General features: G+C 36.7%; 1 protein-coding gene across 1 annotated transcript; it reads left to right on the forward strand.

Annotated features, from left to right (window-relative positions):
- Positions 1 to 6,749: 6,749 nt before the first annotated feature.
- Positions 6,750 to 14,280, forward strand: GDF3 (growth differentiation factor 3). The gene is made up of 2 exons (XM_003771207.2): positions 6,750 to 7,014; positions 12,998 to 14,280. The coding sequence occupies exons 1-2, from the start codon at positions 6,750 to 6,752 to the stop codon at positions 13,819 to 13,821; spliced, it is 1,089 nt and encodes a 362-aa protein (XP_003771255.1). The 3' UTR covers positions 13,822 to 14,280.
- The last annotated feature ends 1,128 nt before the right edge of the window (positions 14,281 to 15,408 follow it).

Consider the following 15,408-nt stretch of genomic DNA (forward strand, 5'->3'; position numbering starts at 1 on the left):
CAGGGAAAGAAAATATTATGAGTATCCTTAAATTTAAAAATATCTCATTAGCCTGAGGAAATCCTCATTAAAAAAAATTGTTTCCCCAATTTCCCTTCCAAGATCCTTTCTTTCTTCAGACACCATAAAATAATCTGCTGTTTTAGTGCCCAAATGTTTGCTGTCAGCTAGATTTTCTCTCAACCACAGAGTCCAGGAGTTAATTAGAATTAAATATAAATTTAGACAAAGGATTCAACTTCTACCTAAATGTTGGATTTTCCTAACAAGGGATAAGATACTATGACTGAACTATGATTTTTCATGTAGAGTAAACTCCCTAAAACTGAAGAGTATTAACTATATGGACTTTAGTGAACATTGTAATTGTTACCTGGTAATGGCTAGGCTAGTTGAACCAATTAAATCCTAGCCTTAAAATGAGCTAATAATGAACTATAAGAGAATATTACAAGTCCAAAAGAAAAATCCAGGTGAAGTGCTATAAGAAATTTGAAAAGGATTATTTTCAGCTTGGGGTCAGAGTGAGAGAAGAGAAAAAAAAGGGGAATTTTCAGGCAAGGCTTCTTGGAGAAGATACCTGATTTGGGTAGATATGGAGAATGGAGGAAAGGAATTCATTCCAACCCTTCATAATGTAAAAGTCAATTCAGTTAAGTTACTAATGTAATCTTCAGGGATTGAAAAAGGGACTAAATTTCAATTAAAAAAAAAAAAAACCTTGAAATAGTCATCTCACATGGAGTGATCACTTAGCAATGGCTCAATTCAAGTAAGGCCCAATAAATACTAAGATAGGTTTACAGTTCTGTCAATAATATTTCATCATCCTCCAGCTAATTTTTGATTAAATAAAATAGCTTGTTCAAGAATAATATAACTAATTTTCAGTTACCCATTTGGATAAGTTTCATGTTCATATACTTTTTCTTTATGATTTAACAGAGAGGGAATAGGGAAAATGAAACATTCAGAGTTCATTCTTTTGTTTTTGTAAAAATTTATTTTAATATACAAGGAAATTTTTCATTTAAAAGCTGAAGGGATTCCATAGGTGTTTGTTTAAAAAATAAATATTAATATAGATATTTATATGTCAAAATACATTTGTTGTAATTTCAAATCTTCAGCTGTCAAACTGATCTTCCTTAAGCACAAATCTGACCCTCTATAACTCTGTTACTCAATTGATTCCTATTGCCTCCAGAATCAAAAATAAAATCCTCTGTTCAGATGACTCTTTCTAGTATTCTTTTTCCCACTGCCCTCCATACTCTCAATCCAATGTCACTGGCATCCTTAATGTTGTTCACATAAGACATTCCATCTCCCAACTTGAGCATTTTCCCTAACTTGTTCCATGTCTGAAATATTCTTCTTCATTTGACTCTTAGCTTCCCTTATTTTATTCAGAACTCAATTCAAGTCCCATTTTATGAAAAGAAGCAATTTGGGATACTTAATCTTACTAGTTTCCCTCTGAGACTACCCCTAAATTAACCTGTATATATCTTATTTGTATATAGTTGTTCAAATCTTGTCTTCTCCATTAGGATGAGTGCCCCATAAGAGTCAGGATTAGGTTTTGTTTGCTTTTTTGCTTGCTTGCTTCCATTCTTTTTTAAAAATTTATTCCCAGCGCTTAGCACAGTGTCTAGAACATATTGGTCACTTAATGCTTGTTGGCATTGTTGGGATGTTTGGTCTTCATATTGGTCTGTTGACCTGTGGACTTCTTATGGTCCTGTCCTTGCTTATCTTCTTTCCCCCATCCCCCTGGCACCATTTAAAACAAACAAAATCCCAAAACAACATCCTGTTTTCAATTATATTGTTGATTCAGAATCACTTTGAGGTAACTCACAGAGGAGGGCTTTTGTCTTAGAGGGAAATAAGATGACCTGACTGAAATGAAGATGAGATTTGAGGCTGGAGTTAGCTAGAAAAGTTTTAGGATAAGCTGTCCTCAGGAAGTACAATAGCCAAATCATTAGGAGATAAAAAGAACAAATTGTAGAGCAGGAAAAAAAAAGATTCTTTTAAGAGTAGAATCATATTGCACGTTTAAACTATGTTGGATTACTTGCAGCCTCAGGGAAGGAAGAGGGGAAAGAGAAGGAAGAATAGAATTTGGAATTCAACATTTTTTTAAATGCTAAAAAAATCTTTTGACATGTAATTAGGGAAAAATAAAACATTATATATGAAAACATAGGCGGTAAGGAAGAGTAGGATCATAGATAGAGAAGTCTTGAAGTTAGTGGGGAAAGTACTGGATTTGTTTTTTAATGTTGGCCTTTACTTAGTATTATGAATTGCATCTAACCATAGACAAGTTACTTCTTACTTTTCTTATCACTCAAACGAGAAAGTTAGACTAGATCAGGAGTTCTTCACTTGAGGTCCACTGACCCCATGTGCACTTACCCCATGTGCATAGATTTATTTGGGGGGAAAAGAGGGGATTCCACGAACTTGATTTTTTAAAAATACATTTTTTTCCATTAAGCTTTAATTGAAGTTTACCATTTCATTCAATTTTTTTTAAAGCATTCTGAGAAAGGGACTCTGAATGATCTGTAAATTAATAACTCATTTATTACTGTGTGCAAAGCACTGCAGTAATCACTGAGAATACAAATAGAAAAAAAAAACAATCCCTTCTCTCAAAAAGTTCAATTCTAATGGAGGATACAGCACCTAAGAAAGGTTTCAGGTGCAAATCTCACGGTCCTTTTCCCTTTGGAAAAGAACAACTTTTCAATGTCATTTCCACTGATAAAATTATATCAATTTCTGATGTTGAATCATTTAACAGGGCCAAGAACTCTAATGATAAAAACTTTATGGTGTCTATGACACCAAAGAAGATCAAGAACCCCTGAACTAGATGCTAAACTGGGGCCCCATCAGCTCTAAATTTCACAATTAATGGTAGTAGCCAAATCAGCATTTTTCTGTAACTTTGCCCAGGCAAAGGAAAAAAAAACAAAAAAACAAAAACAGAAGTTTCAGAATTGGTGGCTATGCTAAGTGCCCTCCTGGATACTAAAAAACTAAGCAATACATGGGAAATGTTTTGCTAATATTCATGCATATTTTTTCACATGTAACCATCCTTAATTACTTTATCAAATATTGATAACTAAATACCAACAATTAAGGCAAAGAACAACAACAAAAAAGTCCAAATGAACTATGTTAAAGTAGAATTGAAACCCTGGACTTAGCTATAAAAAGCTAAGGTAGAAGACAAAAGAAATGTTACATTTTTTTCTACTTATTAAGTTTGGCAATTAGGTAGTACAATGGCTAGAGTTCTGGCCCTGAAGTTGGGAAATCCTATCTTCCTGAGTTCAAATCAGACCTCAGATACTTCCTAGCTGTATGATGAGCAAGTCATTTCACCCTGTTTGCCTCAGTTTCCACATCTTTTTAAATAGCTGGAAGAGGAAATGGCAAATCACTCCAATGTCTCTACCAAGAAAACCCCAAATGGTGCCATAGAGTCAAACGTGACTCAACAACAAAGTTTGGGTCTGGATCTATGATTTTACTGGTTTAGGGAACTCCTGATAAGAAGATTCCCTCCACCAATGTTAATCAATAGTTTTCCCATAAATCATACTGTAAGATTATTGCCTGCTGCAGAAATATTAAGTGAAGTTCCTAAGGTCACAGAGACAGTTTGTATCAAAGGCAAGACTTGAAGCTAACTTTTCCTTCCTCTAAAGCTAGGCTGTTATGTCACCTTGCCTCTCTATTCATTAACTTATTAAATTGCTATAACAATGTAATAAATTCACTTCTGATTCTTTCTCAAAGCTCACGACATCAATCAGCTCAGTCTTCCCAATAAAAGGAATTGTGGGTATGCACCATGATTAAGCATATATCTATTTTGTTTGGATATTATTTAATATCTTATTTTTCCCCAATTACATTTAAAAACAATTTTAAACATTCTTTTATTTTTTTTAATTTTTGAGCTCCAAATTCTCTCCCTCCCTTCATTGAGAAGGCAAGCAATTTGATACACAATTGATATGTTTTGACCTGTTTTGAAATCTAACAGTGATAAAGTATAGAAAGTATTCAATGACAGTACTGGAGAGCTAGAGCTAAACTGGGGCTCTGCTCCTGACTAATTACAGGATTTTGGACAAGTAAACTTTCTGACCTCAGCTTTAAAGTAAAAGTAATGATACTGATTGTTATTGTTCTTTAGCAATATCCAACTGTATGTGATTCTATGGACTTTTGTCCATGGGGTTTTCTTGGCAAAGATACTGGAGTGGCTTGCCATTTCCTTCTCCAATATATTTTACATTTTATATATTTACATTTTAGAGATAAGGAATTGGAACAAATAGGGGATTAAGGGATTTACCTAAGGGTTACACTGCTAGTATCTGAAACTGTGTTTGAACTCAGCTGTTCCTGACTTCAGGCCCAGTGCTGTATCCCCATACCACCTAGCTGCCCAAAACATCTTGGTACCACAGAGTTATTAATGAGAATCAAATAAAACCAAGGTAAACCTTCTTTATCTCACATTATATCAACATTATTGGTGTTGGGATTATCAAAAGAGACAATGTCTGTGAAGTCCTTGTTAAAAAGTGAATTACAGCAATAAAACCAATGTAAGAACAATTAAACCATTTAATCCAACAATTAAACACCAAACAAATTTCTCCCTAATAGTTTTAGCATTTTAATCTGATTATTCATTGTCTCTTTCATATATCTTCAGGATATCTTTGAAGATACAGAAGTATCACTTTTCTTATATATTTATGTTCTAGTAGTCATTACAATTATTTGTGCTACCCTATATACCTTTTACTTGCTCTTAAAAAGGTCTGGAGAAAATACATCTTTGTATTTTTATTTTTTTCTTTAGTGATATATAGCCATCATTTTATTCCCTAAGAGAACTCAGAACTCTGTGCCCAGTAGCGTCTTTCCTTCCACCTTTTCTCACCTGGTAAATTGGTTATCCCATGCCATTTGACCCTCTTTTTAGCCAGTCTCTGTGAGTCACAAAGCATTATAGATAAAGATCTGAAATTCAGATCACATCTGGTGAATTTCCAGTTTATAACTATAACGGAGGTTCTTAATCTAGGGTCCATTAACCTGACAACTATATTTCAATATAATTGGTTTCCTGTGTATTTTATTTTATGCACTTAAAAAGGGGGGGGGGGTGGAGAGGAGGAGGAGGAGGAAGAGAACGAGGAGGAGGAGGAGGAGAACGAGGAGAAGAAGAAGAAGAAGAAGAAGAAGAAGAAGAAGAAGAAGAAGAAGAAGAAGAAGAAGAAGAAGAAGAAGAAGAAGAAGAAGAAGAAGAAGAAGAAGAAGAAGAAGAAGAAGAAGAAGAAGAAGAAGGAGGAGAAGGAGAAGGAGAAGGAGAAGGAGAAGGAGAAGGAGAGGAGAAGGAGAAGGAGAAGGAGAAGGAGAAGGAGAAGGAGAAGGAGAAGGAGAAGGAGAAGGAGAAGGAGAAGGAGAAGGAGAAGGAGGAGAAGGAGAAGGAGAAGGAGAAGGAGAAGGAGAAGGAGGAGAAGGAGAAGGAGAAGGAGAAGGAGAAGGAGGAGAAGGAGAAGGAGAAGGAGAAGGAGGAGAAGGAGGAGGAGAAGGAGGAGAAGAAGGAGGAGCAGAAGGAGGAGGAGAAGGAGGAGGAGGAGGAGGAGGGGGGAGAGAGAGAGAGAGAGAGAGAGAGAGAGAGAGAGAGAGAGAGAGAGAGACTTCACCAGATTGCCAAAAGGTTCCATGACAGATTAGCAATATGAGAGAAGACTCTGAGTCAGAATCTAAACCAAAACTAGGAAGAAATGGTTGGAGATTTGTTCGTAGTCAACAAGTTCAGTTTGTCACTTCCAGCTCTCTGGTTCTATAAGACCTAGATCAATTTCTTCCCTCCACCCCCAAGCAGACTCTACACTATCACTACCAGCTTATCCAGATGGGAGAGGTTTAAGAGCTGATTGCCCTCATTAAGACTCCGATAAGAATGAACAATAGGTAATTGAAGACTTTTGGCTCACTTTAGAAAGAACTGAAATTTTCCTATTTCAATTCCACAAATATTTAATAACTGTCTACATGGGCTAAGTAGTGTGGTAAGCTCTAGGAACACAAAGATAAGGTCTATCTTTGAGGAGTTTTCAATCCATTCAAGTAAATGAGATGCATTTAACTTATATTAGGACAAATGCATTCAGAAGTCAAACTGTGGCTTGAGTGATTGGAGAGAGGGAAGAGTACTTATAGTATCACCTAACTATATGTTAATAGATAGGAACTCCCTCCTCCAATTCAAATCCAACCCAACTATTATTTAATAGATTGATGCTAGAGAGTAGTCCAAGCCAGTGATGGATTAAATGATTTGGCCCTTGGTCACTACTGGTAAATATCTTAGCCCTGGATTTCCTGCTCCTAGACCTCTGTGGTTTTATTCTATAAAACTGGACTAATTTTTCTAGATATCATCAGAAAAGTCCTTATTCATTTTTTTAAAATGATCATCATACACCTTAAGTTTTCACATTTTGGGTGGTATGAGAGGTAGAAGGTAATTGGACTAAGCCTTCCTAAATAACTGGGAGGGGAGAAATTTGAGGTCCCCTATCCTTAATCAGATAATGATCAGGATGACCAGTTCCTAGCAGATATAACAGCTCCTGCAGTTCCACCACAGGCACTCTTTCCCCTCCTCTATCTTCTCACTCTTGGCTAAGATCATGTTTCCTTTCTTCTGCTTCATCCTAGGTCTTCAGCTGACTCTGGGCTTGAAGAAAACATCACAGTTTGAGGAAGCTACCTTGCTTCAGTTTATGGGCCTGAAGAAGGTACCCTCACCCCGGATAGTCCAACCTGTGCCCTTCATCCTGAGGAAGATCTTTCAGGAGAGACAGAAGGCTGCAGCCACAGGGCAATACCAAAAGCTTTGCTATGTGAAGGAGTTTGGGGTCCCTGGAAACTTAATCCGTCTCTTCCAAGACCAAGGTAAGAAAGAATGTTCTTTATTTGCTCTTTTAGAATGTCCAAGAAACAAAAAGGAAGGCTGTCCTTTGTTTCTGAGAGCAACCCATAGTCACTATAAATATTATAAAAAACTGTATTAGTAGCTAATTTCTAACCCCCAATTCCCTATGTCGGGAATGTTCTCTACTTCTAACTGTCAAAACTCAAAGACTTCCTTCATTTCCACTTCCCTCCCCTCAAAGTACCGTCTTTCCTTAGTTACTTAATTTGTACCTATATTGTGCTTTTACTGTGTTTTATTGCGTGGTATAATTATTTGTAAATCATGGTATTTATGGCATATGACCACTATATATGATTTAGGATTGGAGCAGTAATAAATATTGAAATGGAAGAGGAATTATGGCAATTATGATAACTACTAGATTAAAAACTCACAAGAGAGCAAAATTACATTAACTTTTTTCATTATCTTCCCCAACACTTGCCATAACATTTTGCTCATAATAAACTGGTTGTTCATATAAGTTGTATTGAATTAAACTAAAAATTCTCCCTCTTCCTCTCAAAGTCTTAGTTTCACCCAGTCTAGTATTAATGCATTCAATATTTCTTCATTGCTTTTTTTCATTAAAAGTTCCCTTTGATTGCATAAATGAATGTTATGAATTTCAACAAGAGATATTTCTAAAGATAAGATCTGTATAGTTTCAGTAATATTAAGATACTTCTTCAACCAATGCAGTTTACTGTATTGGAGATTCACTTAGGGCACTGAAGGCTTCAATGACTTGTCCAAGGAGATCACAAAACCAGGACTTCTCAGAGGAAGGCCTGCAAACTCACTTGTCCAGACTATTAAACCAGCTTTCTTCTGAATACAGGTTGCTTTATAGAGACGGGTAACACACCAAGCTTAAGAAATAGTCACGAGCCTGCTCAGCTGAGGTTTATCCGTTGGGAAACAAAGGTTTCAAGATAGATGAACCCAAATATCCCCCCAAACACACATACACAAGCAGAGAAACACAAAACCACTTAGAGAGTTCATATTCATACATTCTCTCTTAAATCCAGAGTTTAAGGGGAAAAAAAGACTTAGAATTCTATAAAGGGGATGGGAGAGGAAGGATAGCAAAGACCAATTTTTATTCCTTCCACTTCAAATCAGGAAATTCATCTTCCTAGCTTACTAGGTCTTACTAGCTGTGTGATCTTAAACAAGTCACACAACCCTGTTTGCCTTAGTTTCTTATCTGTAAATGATCTGGAAAAGAAAATTGCAAATCACTCCAGTATCTTTGCTAAATGGGGTCACAAACAGTTGGACAAGACTGAGAACAGAACTAGAACAAAAACTAAATACTTATTACAGGAAATTGAGGATGAGAAGCAATAAAGATGGCTCTTTAGAGGCAGAAACCAGAAGGCACTTTTCCTTTCTTTGGGGCAGAAAGGAAATCATTTGGTAGCACAAGGGATAGAGTGAAGATTTAAAATCGGAGTTCAAATCCTGCTTCAGATGCTTACTAGCTATGTAAGCCTAGGAAAGTCTCTCAACCACAGTTTCTTCATCTGTAAAATGGGAGTAATAATAACACCTGCCTTTCAGGATTGTAGTAAAGATTAAGTGAGATAACATATATAAAGCACTTTGAAAGCCTTAAAGTTTTATATTTGAAGAATCTGTGTAAAAGCTAATTATTATTATTTGTCTTCTATTAAGAAAATGAGGAGATCTGGGCTCTCCTACCAGCCATGAGCATCAACCAGATATGTGGCCTCACCCTGAAGGAGCATTTTGGTTGGCCTATTTCCTTAGGGGATTGTTTCTCCCAAGATGTTCCAGCTTTCATTTATTCATTTATTGAGTAAATAATATCTTAGAGAAAGAGCTTTGAAGGCAAAGTGAAGAAAAGAATAAAGAGGAAAGAAAGAAATATATGCCTTCCTGGTGCTAATTATAATATGAGCACTTATGGTATCTCCTCCTTGTATACTGCACCATCCCCATCATACATCAAATGGTCAAGATTTGAGACAGCTAGATGGCTTAGTGAATAGAGTGCCAGCCCTGGAGTCTAGAGATCCTGAATTCAAATTGGGCCTCAGCTACTCAACTCTTCATATTTGTGTGATTCTGGGCAAATCACTTAACTTCAATTGCCAGAGACAGACAGACAATGATACAGAGAGAGACAGAGACAGACAGACAACGATGCAAAGAGAGACAGAGACAGAGAATGCTAAGAGAGAGAGAGAGAGAGAGAGAGAGAGAGAGAGAGAGAGACAGAGAGAGACAGAGAGAGACAGAGAGAGAGACAGAGAGAGAGACAGAGAGAGAGACAGAGAGGGACAGAGAGGGACAGAGAGGGACAGAGAGAGACAGAGAGGGAGGGAGGGAGGGAGGGTCAAGATTTCTCTTGCACAAAACAGATTTGACTCGAACATTTTTCTTACTTCCTCATTCTAATCATATAAGATAGCAACATGTCACGTTCAAAGATTTGAAATATGAGCAGATTGCAATCCATCAATTTGAGTTCCCAAGCCTCAGAGACGGGCAGTCACACAGCTAGTTTGAAGAGTTTAATTTGAATTCAGATTTTCCTGGCTCCAGATGCATCACACTTTCTTTCTCTGACATTTCTTGGAGATGGGAGCCTGATTTCTTTGGTAAACTCAATTAACATTTGTTATGCAGAAACTCTCTACCAATGCATATCAGCACCTTATCACAGACTTAGTTGCCTATCACCAAGTAACTTTCCCAGGGTCATTTAGCAAATAAACAAGTCAGAAATAGAAGGTAAGCCAGATTTTTAATGACTTCATAGATGTTCTCTATATACTGTCTCATTGCCCACTCCCTCTCCTTGTCTCTCATATAATCACATACCCCTGACATATAGAGAAGAACCTCAATAAATCACTTTAAAATTATAGGAGATAAAATTAATGAATTTGATTTTGTAAATTTAAAAAAAACACTGTATTTAAAATAACTAGTATGTGTGTTCTGCCCATGTGATAAAATTAAAAAGGAAAGAAATCAGTTGGGGAGAGATTTACCATAAGTATTTCTAATAAAAACTTCCAAATCCCTATCTTTTCTTTATAAATTTTTATGAAATGTCCTCCTCAGGATACAATTAATTTTCAAAGGAAACAAATAATGGGTAATTCCCTGAATTGTTGTTTAAATGCTCTAGTAATAAGAAAAAAAATGTAAATTATTATAATTCCATATACTTATCACATTGGCAAAGATAGTTTAAAATGATTATGGGGACATAGATTTAGTACTAGAAGGAACTTTTAGGACCACCAAGGCCAACTTCTTATTTTGCATTTGAGAAAACAGAGGCAGAGAAACTAAATAATTTTTCAAAGTCCTATGTCTGAGGCAAAGTCTGAATCCAAATCTCTGTCCAACACACACCAAGTGTTATTTCTCAATATTGGCAGCACCATGAACAAATGGATGGAACTGTGAATTCATGAGTTCTTTTTAGGTAGTTACTTGGCAAGATGAAAGTTATAAAACTATCCATCTTCATAGATTTAGGGCTGGAAGGGATCTTGGGCTTCATTTAGTTCAGTTCCTTCATTTTATGGAGGAAAAAACTGAGCCCCAGAACAGAAAAGTGAATTGACAAGGTCACAATTACAAGGTCCTGATCTATATCTTGCCAATGGAACCAGCTGGCTCTGGAAGACAAAGTCAGGCAGGTGATTTTGTACAGCCCTCCCTCACATAAATCCAATTCACTTGCATGTCATGGCATTACTCCCCTGATGTCATGGTCTTCTTGGAGAACAAAGGAAAACAACAACAAAAACAGCTTGCTGCCTCTTGTGCCACATTGCTTTTCTTTTTTGTTCATTTATTCATTCATTCATTTCATTCATTCATTCATTTACCCTTTGAACAAGAGCATTATTTCAAATCTACTAAATGCAAATGTACACACATACACACACACACTTTTTTTTTTCCTGAACAATTTTACTTCCTTCTCATTGGGAATGCCAAAAAGAAAAATTGAAGAAACTGCAACTGCAAATGATTAACTATAAATGCAAGAAAGTTGTTTAAAAAAAAAAACTAATTTCCTCTGACTTTTATGATATTGGTCTTTCCTCTATTTTCTATGTTTATGAGCATATATATCTTCTTAGTCTAGTTTGCTGCTTCATTTTTCTAATTCCTTTTCTTATTCAATGGCCTCCTCTAAGGCCTTGTCCCTCCTCCTTTCTTTTTATACTATATCCATTGTCAATCTCATCTCTTCTTTATCTTCATTATCACCTTTATGCAGATGATTCTCAAAACTGTCTCTCCAGCCCCAGCTTTCCCTCTGACCTATAGTACTATTTTCATGCTCTAAACTTCAATGGATAATCAACAAATCTTTGTTAGATACCTACTAGATGCTATGTACAAGGTGCCAGCATGTCCTGGCAACCCTTTTAATTCAACATGCCTCAAACTGAATACATCATCTTTTCACTTGAACTGATATCTTTCCAAACTTTTTTTTTATTTTTTCTGAAATCATCACTACTTTCTCAGTCATCTGTTTTGAAATCTAGGAATCATTTTGCATCAAATCTCTTTTCCCTCATCTGCCTTATGCTCTGTGTCCTGTTTAGCCTTCCTTCAACATCTCTCTCTGATCTCTTCTGTCTACACTATCACCCTGTCAGATCTTCATTAATTCTCATGTGATCTATTTTTTTGCTATCAGTCACTCCCCTCTCCAGTCCATTTTTTTGGTTCATGTCAAAGTAATTTTCTCAATAAACAAGTTTTATCTAAGTCTTCTCCTGCCCAGAAGTTTCAGCAGTTCATCATTGTCTATTGGACAAAATATAAATTCCTTGCTATAATAATTAAAATTCTTCATGATCGGGATTCATCTGACTTTTCAGTCTTATTTCATGCTATTTGAATTTGAGAATGCATTCCCTATTCTTCTGCCTTCTTCTCCTTTATGCAGTTGTACAGAGAATTCTTCATGCCAGAATGCACTATTTCTATCTATTGAATTCTTCCTGCAAAGTCCATCTCACTGGCCACTTTCTTCATGAGGGTATACTTATCCCTTCTGTTTATGATCATTGCTTCCCTTCTCTAATATAGGATATAGGAATCAGAAATAAGAGATTTGGGGGGAAAGAAGAATTTCTTCTGACATTAGGAAAATTGGTTGGGCAACAGTATGAAAAGTAGATTGGGATATGGATAGACTGGAAACAGGAAGATCATTTGCAATAGGATAGATGACATGAGGTCCTATCTAAGATAGTTACAGTGGGAGTTGAAAGGAGAGTACTGATCCACAAGTTTTTGGGAAAATAGAATGTATAGAACTTCAAAACTTACTAGATATATGCAGTATGGGTGAGGGAAGAGGCAAAGATGATGGAGGTTATTGAGCTGAATGAGGATAACAATAGCAGTATCATCAACAAAATTTGAGAAGTGAGATAGTGACCACATTTTCAGGAAAGGTGATTTCAGTTCAGGACATGGTGAATTTGAGGTGTCAGCAGGACATCATAATAGAGTTATCTAGCGAACAAACAACAGGTTCAGTACAGAATTTTAGATTTGAAATTCATCTCATTGTGAAAATATAAAGGAAGCTAGGGGGCCCTACACAAAGTAGGGCCAGGACAGAATCCATATTTAAGTTTCTGGGGTATTTCTCTTTTTCTTGTTCTCAAGGACTTACTTACTTTCTTGTACAAGAGAACTTAGCTTAAGCTTGACTTAAACTCTTAATGTGTAAGGTGCTATAAAACTAATTCTCTGAAAGAAAGGCAGAGATTAATCTCCTGATGGTTATTCCTTTCTATAAATCCATATCTTTTTTCTCTCTTATCTGGCATACAATCCCACTAAATGGTTCTCAAAATTACAAGATTAATTTCACTTAGGAGGAGAGTATAAAGTTTCACAGATGCTGATATGTATTATCCCTTTGTCCTAATTCAGGTGACCTTTTTTATCCCAAGGAAGTGGACCAAGCTCCGCCATGCACACAGAAGTTTCTTTTCTTCAACCTTTCAGTCATCACCCAAGATGAGCAGCTAATGATGGCCCAACTCCATCTGAAGTTGGGGCTAAATGCTTACAGTGCCCTGAAACAAGACCTGGAATTAATAGTGTCTCTAGTCCGAGGACCTAACTGTCAGTCAGACCAAAAGCTCCTGTTGAGCTATCTTCCCTGGCCTCAAGGTGTTCTTCATGTTGACCTGCTGGATGTGGTTAAGAAATGGAATTCCAACCCCCAGAGTAACCTGGGATTGATGGTAGAATTGCTTCCAAAAGGGGGTAGTGACTTTACAGGGACAATACGCCCTCAAGATAACTGTGACAACTGGAGGCAGTCCATTCAGGCGTCTCTAATGATGGTGACTTTAACCCCTAAGGAATGCCCCCGCTTTTCTCACTTTCCCCAATTTCACAGGAAGAGGAGAGCCATTCTTCCAAAACCTACATCTGAGAACTTCTGCCGACGTCACCAGCTGGTCATCAGCTTTAAAGAACTGGGTTGGCAGCAGTGGATCATTGCTCCCAAGGAGTTTAGGACCAACTACTGCAAAGGAGATTGTCCTTTATCACTTATGAGCTTATTTAACAGCTCCAACTATGCTTTCTTACAGACTATCATGAATTCTAGAACACCTGAAATCCCCAAAGCTACTTGTATCCCCACAAAACTTTCCCCCATGTCCATGCTTTACTATGATGGTGATGGCAATATCATTCTTCGGCACCATAAGAGTATGGTAGTTGATGAATGTGGTTGTGGGTAACGAAGCATAGAGAGGATGGAACATAGATGTGAATGGTAGTCCCAAAGCCTAACAAACCTACCTACCCCTTAGTTTTCTGATCTCTAGTATAACCAGAGAAATTATGATACAAGACTATGGTGGAAGTATGAGGGTAAACCAGATTAATCGCTTACTTGTCAGACTCTTTAGACCTTAATCTTATACTGTTATCTATGACATCTAAAGAGAACGTGACAAAAGAGAAACCAGGAGAACAGCCAAAACAAATAGCTTCCAGTCTCAAGATTCATTATTCCTTTGCACCTTTTTCACCACATCTACTCAGGGAATCAGGGTTTTCTACATCAAAACCATTGATATTTTGTTCTACTTTTGTTCATTGTTCCCATTCTCCTCCCTTCCTGTCAAATTCTCTCCAAAACCACAAGCTCGGTCATGTGAAGTCCGGGTTAATTCCCTGGAGGCCTCAGAATCAGCTGGAATCAGGATAAGCAAAAGTCCTTGATTTTTAGGGGGAGAAGTGAAGGAGATGGACAAAACTGCCAAAAGCTCTCCACCAACCTCCCTTCTCCTTGTCCTTCTCCAAAATGACTTTGGCTTGTCTCACTCCACCTCCTAATCCCTCCTACGATTATCTGTATATACCAAAAGATCGAGTCAGCACAGAATAGTGAGAAGGGCTATTTTTCCAAGCAAATAGCGTTATTATCTAATAGGTAATTAGCCTTAAGTGCTCAGTTGTCTGATTCCAGTGCACCTATTCAGAGTTTCAGCCCTTTACAGGGTCAGCCTTTCAAAATGCACCAATCAAAGGAATTCCAGAGTAAAACACATAAATCAAATACATGTTATAATTGTGTCTCATATTACTCTATTTTGCTAAATTAAGTATACTTACAGACTTGTATTTAATAGTTATTTTTGATATCCCATTTCCCTTCACTGGATGCTTGGTCAGATCCACTAAATATCTAACTTAGAATTTTATCTACATGGCCATACATATTCAGATCAATATATGTATTTTACTGTTTGTATATGTATAAATGTATCTTATGTTGTTCATTTTGTCCATAAATATAGATGTATGAAGAAGTGTTTGTATGGAATTAGAGTGTATAATTGGGATATATGTGAATATAAGGGTATATGGCACCCTGTATGTGCGTTTGTGAGTTTGTGAATAGATATGGAATGTGGGTGTGGGAGGATATGTGTATTCAATGGAATGTGTATGTAGGGAAGGTGTGGGGGTGGTTTGTGTGTTCTTAGAGGTAGGTATGAAAATATATGTGAGTGGGTGTGAGCCCGTGTTTATGGAATAGAAGGTGGTATATGAGTATAGATATGATCATATGGGTATATTTATGTGGGTGAGTAATATGGGTATGGAAAAAACAGCATGCTTTAAAGTTGGAAAATGTTTTCATATAAATTATCTACTTTCATTCTCAGAAGCAAAGGTAAATCATTTAAGTATCATCCCAGTTTTATAGATGAAGGAACAGGCTCAAAAAGTCTAAATGATCTTGAACATTGCAAAAGGTAGTACCAAGAGCAGTTCTCTTTCCATTTTGCCATGATATTTCCAAAATCTTTTAATGC

This window comes from Sarcophilus harrisii, chromosome 5 (assembly GCF_902635505.1).
Source record: "Sarcophilus harrisii chromosome 5, mSarHar1.11, whole genome shotgun sequence".
NCBI lineage: Eukaryota > Metazoa > Chordata > Mammalia > Dasyuromorphia > Dasyuridae > Sarcophilus > Sarcophilus harrisii.

What these genes read in the sequence shown, in the direction of transcription:
- GDF3 (XM_003771207.2), top strand. Translation starts at nt 6,750, where the DNA reads ATGTTTCCTTTCTTCTGCTTCATCCTAGGTCTTCAGCTGACTCTGGGC. An exon ending in CCGTCTCTTCCAAGACCAAG is followed by an intron (nt 7,015 to 12,997) that starts GTAAGAAAGAAT and finishes GTCCTAATTCAG; the next exon opens with GTGACCTTTTTTATCCCAAG.